We start from the raw sequence: 21,480 nt of genomic DNA on the forward strand, positions 1-21,480 counted from the left end.
GCATGAGATGGCCAAAGTACTGGAGTTTCAGCTTTAGCATCATTCCTTCCAAAGAAATCCCAGGGCTGATCTCCTTCAGAATGGACTGGTTGCATCTCCTTGCAGTCCAAGGGACTCTCAAGAGTCTTCTCCAACACCACACTTCAAAAGCATCAATTCTTCGGTGCTCAGCCTTCTTCACAGTCCAACTCTCACATCCATACATGACCACAGGAAAAACCACAGCCTTGACTAGACGAACCTTTGTTGGCAAAGTAATGTCTCTGCTTTTGAATATGCTATCTAGGTTGGTCATAACTTTCCTTCCAAGGAGTAAGCGTCTTTTAATTTCATGGCTGCAGTCACCATCTGTAGTGATTTTGGAGCCCAGAAAAATAAAGTCTGACACTGTTTCTACTGTTTCCCCATCTATTTCCCATGAAGTGGTGGGAAAATTAAAGTATAACAATCATGACAGTGTTTACTAGTTGTTTGGCAGGCGATTGACAAATTCTAGCTGTATTCCTCAGTAAAACCCTACACAATCTGCAAACTGAGGAAAAGGGGAATATTGTCTAGGAATGATGACAGAAAATGGCACCAGGAATAACAATGGTAAGGTTAATAGCTTAAATAAGGAAAATGAAAATGTACTGTTTCTCATGGTAGAAGACAGCAAATAAGAGAAGGAAAATTACCTGCATAATGTAAAGCTGTTTTCCCAGAGCTGTCAATACTTTCAGCTGGGCATTTAGACTATAAGACAAAAATCAATAAATACGTATAGTAAATTTCAGTTCTATTCAGTTCATCCTCTTTCTGCAAGGTAAGATGCAACTTACTAAGCAAAGTATAAACCTGAATAAGCCCCAGCTGCTGTGCTCCAGGAGCTTACGGTCTCATGGGGAGAGAGACTCACCTCGAAGCAGTCAAGACACAAGTGAACTGTCACCTCTCCCTTCTATCAGCTCTGTCACCAACAGGTCATCCCCACCAGCAAAACAACATGCTCTAGGAATTCTCATCATGATCCCACCTGTCCCCCCATTTCCTGCCCTAATTCTCTATCCCCCTTCACAAAACCAACCTGCTGTTAAGAACTGCCTGCACACACACCATCTCCCTGCCTCTTGTTCATTCCTGGCCCCACTGCGGTTGGGCGTCTGTCCTCAATATTCCTTGGATCAGGGAATCCAAGTCACCAACCACCTTCATGCTTCTAATGACAACAAACATTTCTGTCCTCCTCTCATCAACCTCTTACCTGCAATCCACTCCCTCTTCTCCAAACACTCTCCCCTCAGCTCCTGGAGTCCTGCCTGGCCCATCCAATTGTGGTCTTCCTCCCACTGCTCTGGCCACCCTTCCCCAGAGGGGAACACAGGGCTCTCCGGTGTCTCTTCTTCTCTACGCCATCACCCTGGGTCATCTTATCCACACCCACAGCTTGAAACCCCATCTAGAAGCTAATGCCTCCCAAATGTATATCTTAACAATGACAACAAAACTACTTCACAAGTATTGGCTATTATGTGCCAGGAACTGTTCAAAGAATGGTTTTATGGCTGCTAACAACCCTGATTAAATACCATTAAACCCATTTACAGATGAGAAAACTGAGGTACAAAGAAATCAGTAACTTGCTCGGGTCACAGTGTGGCAGAGCTAGAACTCAGACCCAGACAGGCTGCATGGAGCCTGTGTTCATGTCAGTACACAGCAGATGGCATCTCTGAGCCCTGGGTTTCATAAACCACTGCCCATTTCTCATAGGCACCTCGAACGCAACACAACCAAAACTTCTGGGGTCCTCCTGGCGCAGCTCGATCCTCCCGACCCACCCTGCCACTGTCAACAGCACATTCATCTCTCTGGTCCCTGAGCAACCACCGAGTCATCCTTGATTTCTGCTTCCTCCTCCTTCCCCACAGCTAGTCTACCACCATGCCTGTCAGTTCTGTACCCCAAACACACCCTAATCAACTCTCTTTTCCCCCATCATCACCACCTGGTCTGAGCCAATACCTGCTCACCTTGACAGCCCTGACGGCCACCCGGCTGTCTTCATGGTTTGCTTTTTCCTTCCTTAGTCAATTCTCTATACAAATAGAGAGACCTAAACTGTCAATGTAGCTCTTTACTTCCAAGTCCTCCTCGGTTCCAAGGAGGCTGCACAAGGCTGCATCCTGGGCCCTTCTTTTTTTGTGGCCTTACTGTGTAGCATGAGGGATCCTTCATCAGGGATCAAACCCACTACAGTGGACGCCCAGAGTCTTAACCACAGACTGTCAGGAAAGTCCAGTGGGCCCTTTTTCTTTCTCCCTCACTTCCCCCCAGGTCCCCTCACTGGCTTTCTTTCCTCCCTGACTACTTAGTGCCCTTCTGACCTTTTGTACTTGTCAAAGGTCTTTTGCAAAAGGTCTGACCTTAGGTCTTTTGCACTTGCTCTTCTGTCAGCTTGGAATACTCTCTCCCATGGCTCTCTGCACTGCTTAATTTTCAGCTTGAATCTCAGCTCCTCTACAGGGGCCTCCTGAACACCTCTCACAATACTCTTGTCAGTTTGCTTCTTAGTGATGTACAATTTGTCGTGGGCATTTGTGTCTTTGCTCACTAAGTGGCAAGCTCCAGCAGGATGCAGGCTGCTCTGTTCATGAGTAAACACTCACCATTTGACACAGTGCCCAGGGCCCAGGGACCACTTGCTAGAAGACAGAGCAAGGGGATGGGGGGCGGGGGGTAGGAGAAGGAGAGGTCATCTGAATTTGAAGACTCTCACAATGCTCTCTGTGCTCATTGCCTTGAGGAGGGAGAACTCTGAAATGGTAGCCCCTGGAGAAGGGAAGTCTCTCCAGTAGACAGACAGAAAGAGCAAAAGGCCAGAGAGAAAGGAGTAGCTGCAGAAGGTGCAGGGTGAGGGGCTGGCAGGAGACAGCAGTGGTCCCATTGCAGAGGGTGTGGTCTGCCCAGACAAGAAGTGAAGCAGAGATCAGAGGGGTGCAGGACTTAAGGTAAACAACTCAGTAGGAGGCCATCAAAGCCTCTGGTTTTCACAACTATCCAGAAAGAAGAACACCATTCAGATGATCTGCGGAGAGCAGGCAATGTTGGAAATGTCTGTCTGCCCTTCAGTGGTAATAAGAATAGAGATCATGTTACGACTTACCATGCTTTGGCCTAATTTTAGAACAGCACAAGGAACTGTTTAAAGGCTTCAAAGATTCCAGAGAAAAACCAATCCATTTGCATAACCAGATATAAAATTACATTAGAGGCTAGAATATCTGGTCCTTGCCCATGAGGATTTCCAGCTTGTCAAGTTCATTCTTCCCTCAAATCAGAGCCAGATGCAAAGTCTGGATAGCCAAGCCAGGATGGGAACAGAGACGTGGAATACAAATAAGATTTTTTTTTAAAAATTGAAGGTAAGACCATGGGTGTGGAGGCAGGGCACTTGGGCAAGTCAATGATTTTCACTCATCCACTGTATCCAGCCCCAGAGCAGGCAGAGAAGAAAAGTTCTATTGCAACTTTCTTTAGAGAGAAGCCACATAATAAAAACCATCTTCATCATCACAGATGTTGATCTATCTTTCTTGAATTTCACTTCAAAGACCTGTTAAGGTTAAGCATTCCTGGCACTGGAGGTAGCTTGCATCATGTAACGCAAGACAAGAAGCTGTGTGATCAACAGAGCAGACAACTTGAAGAATGTGCCCACATTTCTGCATCAGAATCGCGAAGCCAAATAAAAGCAAGATGCTGGGTTCCAAACTGTGCTCAGGAAGGCTGAGACGACAGCTCAACAGAACAGACAGTACTCCAAACACGCAGTTTATTGCTCTGTGCTGTTCCTGAAAACAGCCAAGACTGCATTTTGACTGGCAACAGCTGGAAGTTACTGTATGAACTATCGGGATTTCATTAAATATTCATCTTTAAAGATAGACAGAAGCTGTCGCCCTAAGTGATCGTTATAAAAACTTCCTGGCAAGGAAGTTTCCAACCAGGGAGTTGACCTAAAATTATAAAGAAGAATAAAACCAAGAATTTGAACAAAAACTAAGAACTAAAAGCTCATCAAGTTACATACAAGGAAACAGTGGTGGAAGTTTCGCTTCTCAGGAAAAGCTGCATTCTACTAATGATTGAGCGAGAATAAATACTAGGGTATTAGAGATCCTGTATTGTAGGGATCTCCAACAGCACAGGTATTTTTTTTTTAAGGTGACTGTTTAAAGGGAACATGTCCTTCCAAAAAGGCAAAAAAAAAAAAAAAAAGAGCTGAATAAAGGGGACAAAAGAGCTGGATCCCAGGAAGGCACTTCAAATTTATTAGGATCCTCTTCTCCACCAGTGGAACTGCTATGGAAATCTTCTTAGCTATCTGAAATTTTAATAATGAAGCTTCTTAGGGAACCCAGGTTCTGGGATAATATTTAAAGGAGTATGCGTGTATTTATTTGCTCTTTCACACACACAAGGTTGCTTTCAATTTTTTAAAACGACACATTTATAATTTTAAGTTGTTCCACTTTACCTGAAGGAGCTTCTTGACGCATTCATGGTGGCTGTTCTTGGCTGCGAGGTGCAAAGCACTGTGTCCTAAATGGATTTAAAAAAAATTGGAAGGAAAAGACCACATTTTAAATCTCTTATCTCTGTAATGAAGACAACTATGAGGAAATGAACTGTTCTCCAACAAAGACAGAATTGTTATTCTTGAGAGTAACGCCTCCACTTCTTATCTGCAAAGTTCATTGTGACAAAAGTGGGGAGAACACAGCATCCTGACCCCTGGATAACATGCAGGGTCCACGCCAGCTGCCGTTCTCCTGGGGTACAATTAAGCTGTGGGCTAGAAGCCTGCGGTAGACTCTAGGTATGCAGCTTGGAAATTCCGCTTTCAGCTGTCAGCATGGGTGCCAGATGCCCTGCGTCCACAGCAGTGACAGCAGACCACGGCGGCCACGGGCCCCGGAACCCAGCCCAGGCAGCGGCAGAGAACACACCAGCACCCACATGAAACCCCACTTCCACCTGTCCTTTCGCTTTCCTCCAAATGCACTCCAGCTCTGCAGGGGAATTACCTGTAGTTCAGATGTTCAAACTTGGAATGGGTGGAAGAAGGAAAAGAGTTATAAAAACAACACTATCAAAGGAGCATCTCTTCACGTTCCCTTCAAAAAATGTGAGGCCAACGTGAGACTCTCTGACGTTTCTGTGGTCAGATAACTTTAGGAAATTCTACCCCACGGTCAGAGGAGGCTGGCAGGCTACATTCCACGAGGTTGCAAGAGAGCTGGACACGACTTAGCGACTGAACAACATTACATCCAGTGCCCTCCCCTGTACTACCTAGCGGGCCTATAGAACATCTGTGGGTGAGGGGCTTAGGGACAGCCTTAGTGGGGCTGCCAGGCTGGCAGGCTTCCACTCTCGGGCCCTAGAGAGTTGCTCTTTGCTTAGCCTGGATCCTCTTCTTCTAGGATAACCATGCAGCTTGCCCACTAACCTGCCTGATGCCACTGAAACCAGCTTCTTGATGAGATCTTTCCTGATCTCACCACTTAAAATTCCTCTCCCACTCCTTTCATCCCTTTGCTTCATTTCTTTGTCCTTCATAGCACTCAGCACCTTCAACCTTCCCTTCTCACTTGACTCCCATCTCCTCCTACACACACACACACATTTATGTCAACCATTCTTCCTTTCCCTCTATAATATAAAGTTTGTATCCCTATAAAGTTTGAAGTCACTACTTCAGTCGTGTCTGACTTTTTGCAATGCTATGGACTGTAGCCTGACAGGCTCCTCTGTCCATGGGATTCTCCAGGCAAGAATATGGGGTGGGTTGCCAGTTCCTTCTCCAGGGGATTTTCCAAACCTGGGGATTGAAGCAGCATCTCTTACATCTCCTGCATTGGCAGATGGGTTCTTTACCACTAGCACTCCCTGGGAAGCCTAAACAAAGACCAAAGAAACAGCATGTGTGTGCTAACACAGACCAGGCTCTCCACACACTTGTTAATTTCAATTAGAGAGTCTGTCCATTATGAGTGTCTGGGGAGGGGGACTTGGGGGCAGGGAACCAAACTCCTAAATCCTGCATTTATAAACTGATCAAGATACCTCCAATGTAACGCCTGTAAGCAACCCACACTTAAAGCTTGTTTCTCAGCCTCAGCGTCAGTGAAATTCGAAACTATGAAAGGTGGCCCTATGTACCATAAGATAATGAGTAGCATCTCTGACCACTATCAACTGAATGTCCAGATGGGACAAGCAGAAATGTCCCCAGACGTTGCCAAACATCCCCTGGATAGGTGGGAATCACATAACCCAGTTGAGAACCCCTGGCTTAGAGGAACAACTTCTTTTATATGGTGATCTGGTCTCCAAATACCATTTCTCTGTTCTGAATTAGTCTTGACCAGAAATCCACTAATTATTAAAGAATCATATAGCTAGGAAATATCGTATTTAAAATTAGAAGGTTTTAGGACCACAGTGAGCTGCCCAAAAGCATGTATAAGGTTAAAAGCTTCTTTGCTGAGAAGCTGCACAGAGATTTTAAGGGTATGCATAGAGGGAGCTGGTTGGGGGAGGTAGAACACTCCATTTGACCTCCGCCCAAATGGATGAGGATGAAGAAGATCAGGAAATAAGGCAATGGGATCTTTGGAAGTAGGAAGACAAGTAGCTTCTTTTCCCCTTCCTCCTTTTACCACAGGAGACCTCTTTTCAGGAAGTATAACACACAATAATGAGTTTGCTTAAACTACAAATTGAGTTTTGGTGGGTTAGCCGGGCCCTCGACCATCATTTGTATCAGTGTTTCTAAGGAGGAGCACATTCTGTGTTTTAAACAAATGCCTTACAGATGAACTTTTGGAACCCATCCTGATTATAAGTAGAAGACTGTTTATGTCGTGTATGCAATGCATTAACTTTTGTCTATCCTGTAGACAAAAGCTCTTCTAATACATAAATAGCATCCACTGGAAAAAGGCACAGTTCTCCAAAGACAAGAGGGTAGGGAGATTTAAACAACCATCATAAAATAAATAACAGGCCTTCATTTTCAGTGCAAGTGTTCCAGTCATACCTGAAAATAAGCACTGTGTTTCTACAGAAACAACACTCTCTTATTCCTTGGCCCTGTGATGGGTTTCCCTAACCAGGAGCACAAAAGCATTTTTCACTTAAAAGAGTCTCTAAATTCAAACGATGCATCAGTCCCTGGACAACATTACCCTGGAGTGAGATGTCTCTCACAGATACCATTAAAACAAAATTCTCTTTCCAAATGCAAAATTTTCTGGAGAGAATATATTAGTGACAGAACTTCACTGTAACCAGCCCCCACATAAGACTGGCCCCCATTTGGCTGTGGATCTGTCTGGAATATCAGAAAGCAATTTCCCTATAGGAAAATAACAAGGCAACCCTAATTCAAGTGCATTTCAGCAGAATTCTGCCTGGGAGTGAAGACACCAGTGCTACTCGTAAGTCAAGTGTCAGAGGCTATTCCAGGTGGTTTAAGAATCCTGCTATGCAAAGAGTCTAAGAAGGATGGCCCAGCCACGGAACACCTTCCCCCAAGCTAACTTGGACATTAACCACTTATTCAATGATTTCAGACTGCTGCAGAAACAGAGCAGAGCTCACTCATATAGTGGAGGAATTACTGATGGGACTAGGATCACAGTCTTCAAGTGCAGGTGACAAAATTTTAAACTGATGAAGTCTTAGGAGACAAAGACAAGGCAAACAAACACCAAAAGGCTGAAGTTTGAGAAATCATAGTTTCAGATCGTAATATGGGAACGTTTAGAAAAATAAAGAGAACTAAAAGATACATATGGTTTGCAATATCTACTTAAGAACCAGAGTTTCAAAATGCTGAATATAAACAAGGAAATAAAGTGTTAGTCGCTCAGTCATGTCTGGCCCTGTGGACTGTAGCCTGCCAGGGTCCTCTCCCCATGGGATTTTCCAGGCAAGCTACTGGAGTGGGTTGCTATTTCCTCCTCCAGGGGATCTTCCCGACTCAGGGATCGAACCTGGGTCTCCCGCATTGCAGGCAGATTCTTTACTGTCTGAGCAGCCAGGGAAGCCCAATATAAACAATATAACAATAAAAGTAGTATTAACGATAAAATATAAACAATAAAAGTAGTAATTAATTTGATTTTTATTTACACCTTTAAATATATTTAAACATTGTTCTTAGAAATGCTTATCTTTACATCAAGTTTTCAATCACTGAAGCATAAATCTATTCACCTAGTTATAGTTCCAGGCGAGAGATCAGAGTATGAAAGATGTATTTTTTTAAACAAAATTTTATTAAAAAGAATAGGTACATGTATAACTAAATCACTTTGCTGTACACCTGAAACTAACATATGTTAATTAACTATGCTCCAATATAAACATTTTTTTTAAAAAGAAAAAAATCCACAATGTTGTAAATAAACTATATGCCAATAAAGAAAAATAAAATTTTGTGACTTTTTTATTGAAGTATATATAATGATTTATAATATTGTATTAGTTTCCAGTGTAAAGTGATTCAGTTGTGTGTGTATATATGTGTATATATAGACACATACAAATACCACACACACACAAAGAGAAATTTCTAATAACCATTCTTACTATTAGAGTTTTGAAATTATCCCTTAATCTCTACAAAGTAGATCTGCATGGTGATTTACACTGAATCAAAAGTTGGGTTTTTTTGCACCTGCATGTATACATCATTTGAAATCTTTTCATGGCCAGATTGTGTTGATCACTGTATATAGTTGGCCCTTCAGACATGCATACATGTGCACAACCGGCAAGTAAAGACCTATAATCATGCAATCAGTTTTGGGCTTGCCTTTATTCCAAATTAAATATGAAATACTTAATGGACTACAGTCTGCCATTACATTTTAAATGATCCATTCTCTCAAGTACTTGAGTTTTAAGACATAACTGTTCTTGGCTAGAATATGTGAGCTAGATTGGTATTATATGTGAGCTAGATTAAGGGCATAATAGAATGGAGGGCCACCCAGAAACCCAAACAAAAGCTAAGCCAATACCAGAAACCCCAGAAAAGAAGAAGGGTTCTCCAGTGTCTCCCTCCTCAAGCCTCTGTGCATTATGGTATCTCCATATTCCATAGCTCAGTTCTCTCTCTCCTAAGACTCTCTTCTTCTATGAGAAAAGAAGTTTTGTGTGCAAAGGGATCGAGGAAAATTTAAGATATGGGAGTGTGACAAATCACACATCATTCTCCAATTTCTATTTACACTTCCTTCTACAGCAAAACATTCTATACTTTTTTTTTAACATTTATTTATTTATCTGGTTGCGCCATGTCTTAGTTGTGGCACGTGGGAATTTTTCAGTTGCGGCATTTGAACTCTTACTTGTGGCATGTGATAAGATCTAGCTCCCTGATCTTATGAAACCCAGGCCCCCTGCACTGGGAGCATGGAGTCTTGGCCACTGGACCACAAAGTAAGTCCCCCTCCTATATTATTAAACTGGACAATTTGCTGCTCTGCCCAGAATTCCCAGCTTCCTTTGAAGGCAGGAGTGGCCACAGATCACTCTGTGTCCAGTGAGATCTGAGTGTACGCCACTTCATGAGCTGGGCTTTCCTTTCTGCCAGCTGGGACTGGGATGTGGATGCAGCGGGGGAGCCCCCCTGGGCTGTTAGGACCAAGGCAATACCCTGGATGGTGGAGTAACAAGTCTGGGTAAGAGTTCTCAGTGTGGAGCTGAGTGGCCATAGCAACTTGGGACTTTTAATTGAAAGAGAGAAAAGTCTATCTTGTTTAAGCCACCGGGTCACATTGTGTCAAATGCATACATTTGCTAAAAAACAAAGTCTGAAAGTTAATGCTTCAGACAAGCACTTGATAATAGAAGATTCTTTGGTCTTCTTCAATCTTCTGTTAATGCTCTGTTTAATCCTATCTTATCTTCCCAGGTGCTAATTACAGGCATCCAAAAAAAAAAAAAAAAAGCCTAGAAGTCTTGGAGAAATTATTCATTTCTAAAGAAACAGAATGCCACTTCCTAAATCAGTGAGGAACAGAAGCAAACACAAAGGTCCTCTTTAGAGTCAGCACTGTGAGCTTAGGTGCAGACTTTCCCAGCTGACTGCTATCGCTATGTCTATGGTGTTGTTTGGCAAATAGGTGATAAGGGATGGGGTGTGTGCGTTTAGTTGCTAAGATGTGTCTGACTGTTTTGTGACCCCATGAACGGTAGCCCACCAGGCTCCTCTGTCCATGTGATTTTCCAGGCAAGAATACTGGAGTGGGCTGCCATTTCCTACTCCAGGGGATGTTCCTAACTCAGGGATTGAACCTGTGTCTCCTGCATTGCATGTAGATTCTTTACTGCTGAGCCACCAGGGAAGCCAAGGAATGGGGGGAATCCCACAAACCAAAAACATGAGTCATGAGCTTCTTCCAGTTTGGGGATTTCTTTTTCTGATTTGTACTATGAGAGTGTTTGGCTTGGTGATAATCACAGCTTTTTAATTTTTTTTTAAAATGTGAAACATTTTAAAAACCTGATGTGCAAGAGAGACTGGGCGCTAGGATGTTCACATGTATCCTCTCACCCAAGCCTCCAAAGCCATCTAAAATGATAATAATTGAGATGTACTGGGCTTTCCTGATGGCTCAGACGGTAAAGAAACTGTCTGCAATACAGGAGACTCAAGTGCAATCCCTAGCTCAGGAAGATCCCCTGGAGAAGCAAATGGCGACTCACTCCAGTATTCTTGCCTGGAGAATCCCATGAACAGTGGAGCCTGGCAGGTTACAGTCCATGGGGTTGCAAAGAGTTGGACATGACTGAGTGACTAACACTTTCACACTACCGGTACTACACACAAGGCTTTATCTACTGACAGTATTCTGCTCCTGAGATTGTTTGTAAAGCACTTATGAAAAGTCTGTGGTCAGACTTCCAAACATTTGATGTGGAAGGATAGTTGATAAAGAAAGATACTAAAATCCCTTTGCTTCTGAACTTAAATCCAGTCACCAGTTTAAGAAGTAGGTAAACTGTACCAAGTTAACCATCCTGTACACTTTGTGGATATAAAGAATTAAAAGGGTCAGTGTAATGATATATTTTGAAAGCAGGATTTTTTCTGAAACTCTGCAGGGCAGTTGGATTTATGGTAACAGATTTTCATACGAGTTCTCACTGGGTATTAGAATTGAAGATAACTGGATCTTAGCAATAATATAGCAACACTTCAGGGAGGTTGACTGAAAAGACAGCATCTATGAGCTGATTCTTGAGAGTCCCTTGGACAGCAAGGAGATCAAACCAGTCAATCCTAAAGGAAATCAACCCTGAATATTCAGTGGAAGGACTGATGCTGAAGCTAAAGCTCCACTACTTTGGAGCTTTATGGTGAGAAGATGAGATAAGAAGACTCATTGGAAAAGACCCTGATGATTGAAGATAGAAGGCAGGAGAAGGGGATGACAGAGGATGAGATGGTTGGATGGAATCACCGACTTGATGGACATGAGTTTGAGCAAACTCTAGGAGATAGTGAAGGACAGGGAAGCCTGGTGTGCTGCAGGCCATGGGGTCGCAAAAAGCTGGACACAACTTAGTGACTGAGCCATTTAATTCATCCTTTCATCAAATGTTTTGGGCTAATGACAACCATTAAGCACAGTGACTAATGTCCTTGCCATTCGCTTGGATTCTGACTCGCATTCTTGAGAAGGAGAGAAAGGAGTGGGTGTTACAGCCAACAGGAAGGGCATGAGCAGTAAAAGCCATCACGTTTATCTTGTTCACTGCAACAGGAAAAACTCCGAGAAGTGTTGTTCTAGATAACGCAACAGATTTTCCGTACTTTTATCCATGCCGCTTTTCCTTCTTTTGTTCCTGGGTTCTGTTTGCATGCTTTCAAGAAATCACGAGAAGTCAGTACCTCACTCAGACTAAAGCAAAACAATAAGCCCAAGGACCAGAGTGTTGACCTCATTGTTAGAACTGAGAGAAAAGTGACAGGCAGCTCGAGACATTTCCAACTCACAGGATGTATGGAAGCTCTTCTGGGGCTGCCAAGTGCTATGGATTCTACCAGTTTCAATCAGAGTTGAAAGAAATGGGCTGTGACGGTTTCCACTAACCAGCCCAGAGAAGAGTCCAGGACGGGAGGATGGGTCTGCAGTTTCCCCTCCAGCTTGTTTTTAGTTCGTTTTTTTTTTTTGGGCCATGCCTTGTGGCATGTGGGATGTTAGTTCCCTGACCAGGGATTGAACCTGTGCCCCCCTGTAGTGGAAGCATGGAGTCTTAACTACTGGACTGCCAGGGGAAGTCCTCCCCTCCAGCTTCTTGGATAGCACTGTCATCTCCACTGGCAAGGAAGAGGGAACTGTGCTGGGGTGTCCAGGTCTCACTGCATGACTCCCCAGGCTTTCAGGAAATAAGTGAGGGCTCTGGTAGTAAATACAAACTCTATCCACATGGTATTAGACAGCCACAAAAAACTATGCTTAAGAGTTTTTAGTACAGGAAATGATCATGGTTATCTTTTTTTTTTTTTTTTAATGGCAGGATTTAGAGTTTATTATATACTGTGATCTCAGCTATGTAAAACTGCACCAGGAAAATCTGGTAGGAAATACTGCAAAACAGTAAAAAAAATTTTTTCTTGGAGTAGAACCACTGGTTATCTTCTTGGTAGTTTTCTGTATTTCCCAAATTTTCTAGAATGAACATGTATTAAACATTTTTTTCCCTTTAATAAAAACATGGGGGAGCGATACTCAGTTACAATGGAAATAATGAGACTCCTATCTAATCTATTTTTTAACATCAAATGCAGTTAAACAAAATTATATTACAGCTCAAATTTATTCACACTAAACAAACTTTTTTAGATTATGATTTTCTTAAAGAAATCCCATCTATAAGAGGACACACCTCATCAAGGGGATGGTAGCTACTCTTACTGCTCGATGTGTCTGTGGTACAACTTTAAAAGTAGTAACAATAAACTTTAAAAACAAAATAACTGGATCTTGGCATTAGAGATGATTTTTAATTAGCAACATAAATTAGTGTTCCCTTCAAGGGAGTCACTTAGGAAAGCATTCTTTCTTCTGCTGGTATTATAATAATTTGTGTTCAGTCGTGTCTGACTCTTTGAGACCCCGTAGACTGTAGCCTGCCAGGCTCCTTTGTCCATGGAATTTTCCAGGCAAGCATATTGGAGTGGGTTGTCATTTCCTTCTCCAGGGGATCTTCCTGGCCCGTGGATCAAACCTGTGTTTCGTATGTCTCCTACATTGGCAGGCAAGTTCTTTACCATGAGTGTCACCTCAAGTATTGCCATTTCTCAAAATATTTATTTTGGAGCTTTCTGTGGCACTGCTCTGGAAAATCATTTTGTTACTTCAATCACTCCCTATTTTTAACCAAAAATGGTTTTACCAGATTGACACCTCCTTTACCTGACTTGACTTTAACTGGCTCTTCATCTGTCATAAAAAAACAAGTCTATTCTCAAAGAATAAATACTCCCAGACCCTGATATTATTTTTCAAGTGCCACAGACTTTATGAAAACAAGTCTGAAACATGAGTTTTCCGGCCATATTTTGAGTAATAATTGTATTTTCATAACACTTGACCAATCTGGCCCCAAGATGACTACTCTGAGGTGTGTTTTCAGGTGGGAAGCAAAAGGGATCCATCACAGATTAATGAAAAGCCTCAATTAAAGACTACAGAACAGACTAAGCTTATATTCTAGTGAAAACCAACAAAAGCCTATTAGAAGACAAAGATTTTCAAGTACAATAGAGAAATGAAAAGCCACCAGTACTTGCTTCCACCTTTTGGACAACAAGGGGCAGAAACTCAGGCTGGCAACCCAGGGACTCCTTTCTATAATACAACGTTCATAAAAGACAGGACTACACTTCCTTTTCTATCTGACTCGATCATCACTTATCAACACTGGCTTCACGTTAGAATCAGCTGCGAGCTTTACAAAAGTACCAACTGGCTGGAAATGTTCAGAAATTCTGAATCTCTGAAGACAGAGCTGGGATATATATGCATGGTGTTGTCTGTAGGTGTGTGTGTGTGTGTGTGTGTGTGCTGTTTATTCTTTCCCTTCTTCTTCTTCCCCCTTTTAAGCTCTTTCGCCCTTCCTCCCCTCCAGTTCCTAGGTGATTCAGATGTACTAAAACACAGTAAGGGGTGCAGACCATGGGCAGCTGATCCACATGAAGATCCTGCCTTCTGTCCACAGAACCCACTTCAGCTAGTTGATGAAATGAGCACCTAAACAATTCCCTCCATTCATCACTTTGTAGAATGATTCATAAGAACAAAAATTGGGGGAGAGTACTTGGTCCATATATATCATCTTAGAAAATAAAAATTTTAAACGAGGGATAAGAAGCATAGTCTCTAGTTGATTAACCACATATAAGATGAAAACACTTGTAAAGGCTCAAATAATGAAACCACGTCAGAGCCTAGTCATTGGAGGAGATTCTATGTTTTTCTTTTGGTTGATCTGTATAGACTGTAAATCTTCCACAAGGAATACATATCATTTCTGTGATACCTACTTTCCTGCTGGCCTGTTGACTTAAGAGAAGAAGATTACATACCGGCAGTATCTTGGGCTGTCACATCCACGCCGTGTGTAACCATGACCCTGAGGCATTCCACATGTCCTTTTGTAGCAGCAAGATGAAAACTGGAAAAGAGGTAACACAATCTCCTTAAGATTGCCACTCTTTACAGACTTACCCCGACCATGTTTTTGCCTTTTGTGTATACTATCTCTCACTTAAGCTTCAAACCACCTCGAGAGTAGGTCTTACTTTTTTTCTCATTTTAAAAAGGAGAAAACAGAGGCTCGAAGTGGTCTGATAATTTGCTCATTGATACTTTTTATTAAGTAATGGATAAGGAGCTAGATCTTAGGTCTTCCCATGTAAAGACAGGCTTGAAAAAAGTAAAATTCAATGACATTTCTTACCCCTTTAGGAAAAAATAACCAGAGTCCCAACTTGATTCAATTCCTAAATATATAAGTAATTTATCAACTTTTTTCTGTTTTCCAGTGTTTTTTTAACAAAGCCATTATTTTTAAGCAATGCACTCTCTGAAGGCAAATTTGTCCAAGTCAAACAATGATCAGGGTTCTTAGACAGCATCAGTATCAAATCCATTGTTGTGTTTTAGCAGATAGCAATAGTTATCTGTAGTTGTACACAACTACACAACTTTTTTTTACATGCCTAATGTGTGCCAAGCATCTTATTACCCACTTTAGTACATTAGTTCTTTTCATCCTCATAAAAGCCTTTTAATTTTTTTTTAAATTTTTTGGCCACGTCAAGCAGCATGTTAGAGATCTTAGTTCCCTGACCAGAGACCAAACTCGTGCCCTGTGCATGGGAAGCAGGGAGTTTTAACCACTGGACCACCAGAGAATTCACCATAAAAGCCTTTTGACATGAGTCCTAACACCATCTCCATTAGATGGCAGGCGTCTACACTCAGGTACAAACAGCATTAAAGGAAGCCCACAGTCAGGCACTGGAGCTCAGTGACACTTGAGGGCACAAACCTCACTCAGCACATTTAGACTTATCATTAGAAAGAGATAATATCCTTATAACACAGGAAGCTCAGCTCAGTTCTCGGTGATGAACTAGATGGGTGGGATGGAAGTGAGGGTCAAGAGGGAGGAGATATATGTACACATATAGGTGACTCACTTTGTTTACAGCAGAACTAACACAACATTGTAATGCAATTATACTCCAATGAAAATAAATAAATATTTAAAAAAAGAGACAACATCCAATGCCACACCCATCCTCCCCGCAGATCCCAGGGGTGAAGGGCACTTCCACGGGCAGAAGAAAAGCAAAATTCCACTGAGCAGCCATGTCTTGAGAAGGAGGTTAATGCACGTCTGAGCTCTCCAACTGCCTCAGACCTGTCTTAGGGAGTTACCTTCTCAGGATACTTGGTGTCTGTAACTCTGAATTAATGCCCAGGTAATATTCTTCCATAGCACAGGATCTGTCACTGGGGTCCATAGTCACACCCAAGTAGCAAATCCAAGAGCTAAACTGATTTAAACTCGGGTGAGCTTGACCCCACACCTCTGCTCTGGAGAAATGGGCTGACTGAGGGTTGGCAGGTCAGCAAATAGGGTTATATCAGTTCTGGTTGCAGATCAGCCATATGTCAGCTATGTATCTTTGGGAAGTCAGTTTAAGCTCTCAGAGCCTAAATTTCCTTCATTGTAAAGTGTGTGGATAGACTCAGATGCTTTCTAATGTTCCCTCCAGCTCTTACATTCTATCATTTTAGCTTCCCTGGCTCTGATCACATCGACCATTTCTTCATTTGTGCAGCAACTTATGTGTAATGTTTCTTTAAAGTCAAAATCTACTTTATAGTAGATTTACACATTTTGTGTAATGTTTACACATTACAGTGAAGCTTTGATCATATGGAATGACTTGGGAACATGCGACTTGTTTAAATGAAATTTCTAATTAAATACTGCTTAACCAAAAGGCAGGACAATAAATAATAACAGCCGTTTTCAGCATTGTTGGGGTAACTTAATTTTATAATTAGTAAACTTCATCTTTAAACAGTGAATCATTTAATCACAGTGAAAGGTTTCTAAAATTTCCCCACCCTTAGTAACAGTGTTGGTGCTAGTGGTAAAGAACCTGTCTGCCAATGCAGCAGACGTAAGAAACGCGGGTTTGATCTCTAGGTCGGGAGAATCCCCTGGAGGAGGGCATGGCAGCCCACTCCAGTATTCTTGACTGGAGAATCCCATGGACAGAGAGGAGCCTGGCGGGCTGCAGTCCATAGGATCACAGAGTCTGGACACAACTGAAGTGCCTTAGCATTCATGCATGTGCAGTAATAGTGTACATTACATAATTTAATTGCTCTTGAGGACAGGAAACCACTAAGAGACTCAATTATTGAAGTCTGCTTTCAAGGCAATGGATCTAAATACCCCAGATTATTAAGCCCTAACATTTATTAATATTTATCTTCTTTTCTTAATGTCTATGTGCTTGCTTCTAAGCTGTTCACTCTGCTATATCCTATGACCAGGGGAGAACTCAATCAAAATGATCTGGACCAGGCAGCCAAATCTTTTGCTAAAGATGAAAATACCAGGAATAGAAATTAGCACACTCACATGCGCACACACACACATGCAAACATGTAAAGATACAAAACTTTGGACTGAAGTTTAACATATGGACTTCCCCTGTGGCTAAGCTGGTCAAGAACCTGCCTGCAATGCGGAAGACCTGGGTTCAATCCCTGGGTTGGAAAGATCCCCTGGAGAAGGGAAAGTTTACCCACTCCAGTATTCTGGCCTGGAGAATTCCATGGGCTCTATAGTCTATGGGGTCACAAAGAGTTGGTCGTGACTGAGCGACTTTCACTTTCACTTTCACATATTTACGCTACACATGTCATAATTGTGTAGTTTGCTAAAACTTCTCAAGTGGAACATGTCCCTTCTGCTTTCATACTGAAGAAACACAATGTGGCCAGAGACCCAAAATCCCTCCTTGTATCTCCTCTTAGCACCCCAGAAGATCTCCATGTGCCCCTTCTAGTTGCTAACTCCTTTCTCCCTGTGATAACTATTTTCCTACTCTAAGACTTCCTGGATTTCCTCAGCACGCATGCTCAGTTGCTCAGGCATGCCCAACTCTTTTGTGACCCCATGGACTGTAACCCACCAGGCTCCTCTGTCCATGGAATCTTACAGGCAAGAATATTGGAGTGGATTGGGTAGCTATTTCCTCCTCCAGGGGATCTTCCTGACCTAGGAATCAAAACTCACATCCTCCGCACTATGGGCTGATTCTTTACCGCCGAGTCATAGGGGAAGCTCTGTATTTTCTCTGGATTGCACACTATATTTACAGGGCATTGAACCTGCAGACACATGTGACAATGAACCATTTCTGTAAGGCCAATCCTGCATGCTGATAAATGTGCTCTGATGAATGTGACACGATATTCTATGGATGGCTTGGCAGTTGTGTAATTTTCAGCGTCATATTTGAAAGGTCAGTGGTCATTGTAAGTCAAGAGAAGTGAGGTGTTAGGAAGTTAGGCTCATTATCCAATCCAATTTTCTTAGACATTGCTTTTTAAAATGAAATTATTATAGCAATCCATCTTTGATGGCTATAACACATTGTATTGAGGGATCCAGTTAATTAAGGTTTCACTGCATATGTTTTAATAAACTGTGTGCATGTGATTTTATTCTGCTGTCTCTCGTCAGAGTTTAAATCATGAAGAGACTTTTTCCTTTATTTTGGGAAATCTCCAATTATTCTTCTGCAGAACACTGTGTTCTGATGAAAAAATAAAACGAGTCTTTTCCCAATTCATAATTTTATCCTCATACATTTCACCTGAAACTTCAGCACTCGTTGTTCTTACAGAGAAAATGAACTAGTATAAAGATAAATAATAATAAACAGCCAATTATCCATATATAATGAGAGATATTCATGCTGGTATTTTTATACTGCAGAATCTCATATTTTTAGCTAATCAAATCATTCTTAGTTGATGTAATTCAACTAGCTAAACCAATATTTCAAGGTGTTTCTGAAAGGAGACTCATTTCCAGGTGTTTATTGTGGATGTCACATAAAAATTGTTCTTAAGGATCTCATTTATCGTATCTTTTCATCTCTGAATTTTTCTACACATATACTTAAAAGATAAGCACTTTGCAAAGTAGAAATAATAATGCAATGAAATCTTTTGTATCCAACAACCTTGTTTCATGTATACCCTTACCAACCATTATTATTTTTTGAAGCAAATTTCATGTCATATCATTTCATTCTTAAATATTTCAATGTATTTCTAAAATAAAATGGCTCTTAATGAAAATGTAGTAATATCATCACAACTTAAAATTTTGTAATTTTTCAATAATGCCAAATATTCAGGCATTGAATATTTCCAATTGTTTCATAAATATTATCATTTTTGAATAGTTTATGGGAATCAAAATCCAAAAAAGGTCAACATATTGAGATCCGGTTGATGTCTAATAATGTTCCCTTTTTCTTTTTCGGTTCTTGCAATTTGTTTTATGAAAAAGCCATACATTTGGGCCTGTAGAATTTTCAGTATCTGGATTTTTCTGCATCTCCCTCCCCACAGTATTTTTTTAACATGTTTCTCTTGCCTCTACCTGTTCTGTAAACTTGTAGCTAGGTTTAGAGGCTTGGTTTGATACAGGCTCAGTTTTTGGCAAAGCAACTTTATAAGTGGTATCATGTACTTTCACTGAAGACACGTAATGTCTAGCTGGCTCCGTTTCAGTGATGTTAGCAACCACTGATAATCACTACTTGGAGTCATCCTTTGATTTGTGGTTTGCCAAGTGGTGACATTTTAATCCATGATTTTTTTCTTATTCATTAGCTGGAATTCTTCTAGAGAAAAAATTCCCTTGATGACAATTTAGTTTTCCAGAAATATAGTTCATACAGGAAAAAGAAACATCTGATCTTTTACTTTAAATGAAAGCCTTCTTAAGAACAAGTTGGTTGCCTGGTGTCTTCTAAAGGAGACCAGTGTGGTATGAGAAGATTAATGTATGTAAGTTAAATAGACATGTGTATGATAGCCAATCAGTTCTCCAGATTTTTTGACAAACAAATTTAAGCATTTTCACCACTGTACATCCCCATATTTAATACTACAATAAATGCATGTCAAACCCACTGCCAAAAATATTTCAACTCTGCATGTAATTGAGTTGACTGTTTTAAGATATTTGGGCATAGTGACTAAAATGCTTTGATGGGAGAATGTGTCAAATTACCTTAATTGCACAGAATATGATAAGTGACTTCAAAAGGATTTTTGGATATAGTGTTAAGGCCAAAGTACGAGCCAGTTTAAAAGGTTTAAGAGACCCCACTCCAAGCATAAGAAAAACAGTTGACAAATAAGAGCCAGTGCTCAGTCTAGAACATGATGCAAAAAAGAAATGCTATAATTCAGATTTTAAATTGTAGATTTTCTTGATAAAATAACCAACACCCCATCTACAACACATATGGGCACACACAGGGCTGTACATACTACAGCCATGTTCTAAAACTGGGAAGGTTTTTAAAAGTTCTACGAGCATATCCTGTGAAATAACAAGGCCTCTTCATCTTCAACACCATATACTACATTTTACACTCTATATAAATACGGTACACCATTCTTTGTAATACATACTATATATGCTATTTTATACTATGATCTATCATTTAAAAATATGTGGGCTAGATTTAGAAAGAGAAAATATAAAATAAGAAAGAATAACCACCAAGACATATAGTTATTTGGTATTTATTGATCACTGTGATAAAATACTCTAATACTTATAGAGTATCCCTTTATTTAATAATACATCCAAAAATCATTTTACTACCTAATTTGGGATAAAATGTCTATAACCTGAGTTTGCCAAATCAATCATCACATCAAAGAACAACCCAAATGATCAGTGTACTGATTTAGCTTTGCCCTGTTCTTAAGGAAGCTGTACAAATGCACAAGAAATAAGGTACAAAGTAGACAATGAGATGACTGTCAGCAAGTCCCTCACACCAACACCACTTACACATTCAGTGCAGTTACCTCACACCCGAAGAGCAACAAATGACCAACAAATGCAGCTGTGTCATTTGGTCAATTCTCCTCCAGCTGCTGGAAGAGAAAGCCCTATCTTCCCTCTTTCATTCCCCCAGCCCTGTGCCTAGAAGCAGCTCTTCTTTTTTTTTTTTTTTAGAAGCAGCTCTTCTCAAGCTCTTAAGCCATTAGACAGAAGGACAAGGTGGGAAAACTACCTTGCTATTCTGTGTGTACTCAATTTGGATACCCAGTCATTATAAGGTTTTAACTTCAGAACATCTGGTCCTTATTCCAAACACCCAAGATTTTGAAAAATCAGACAAAACTTCCAAACTTTAGAGCTTTATTAAAGCTTAGAGGAAGGACAAATGTGCAGCCAGATGAGGAAGTATAACAAGAAGCAGGATACTGGGAAGGCAATACACATAATCTTCAAGGGCTCAGGCTAACTGGGTTTGAATCTGCACTCCGCCGCTTATTAACATTGAGTGGTCTTGGGCAAGTGGTCTCTGTATCCCAGTTTCCACATGTGTAAAATGGGCTGTGAGGAATGAAATGAGGTATATGCAAAAAGCGCTTAGCAAAATGTGAAGCATGGATACATATCCAAAGAAATGCCACCAATTATCAGAGCCTCATCAACACAAGGCAAGGAACAGGGACGGAGGCATTCTGCTTAATAAAAGGATTTGTCTCAATGTTCAGAAAAGACAGACTAACAGAAATTAGGTCAGAACCATCACTGCTTAAGAAATGAAGA

General features: G+C 41.1%; 1 protein-coding gene across 5 annotated transcripts in view; it reads right to left on the reverse strand.

Annotated features, from left to right (window-relative positions):
* RAI14 (retinoic acid induced 14) overlaps positions 1-21,480 on the reverse strand; it is a 63,427-nt gene that overhangs the window by 21,341 nt on the left and 20,606 nt on the right. For all 5 annotated transcript variants that reach the window (XM_010853822.1, XM_010853818.1, XM_010853820.1 and 2 more), the window contains exons 3-5: positions 14,657-14,745; positions 4,520-4,584; positions 678-735 (exon numbers count right to left, since the gene is read on the reverse strand). In XM_010853822.1, coding sequence (XP_010852124.1) covers positions 678-735; positions 4,520-4,584; positions 14,657-14,745 — 212 coding nt within the window. The remainder of the gene's footprint in view (positions 1-677; positions 736-4,519; positions 4,585-14,656; positions 14,746-21,480) is intronic.

Source organism: Bison bison, unplaced genomic scaffold (genome assembly GCF_000754665.1).
Source record: "Bison bison bison isolate TAMUID 2011002044 unplaced genomic scaffold, Bison_UMD1.0 scf7180017864331, whole genome shotgun sequence".
Classification (NCBI taxonomy): Eukaryota; Metazoa; Chordata; class Mammalia; order Artiodactyla; family Bovidae; genus Bison; species Bison bison.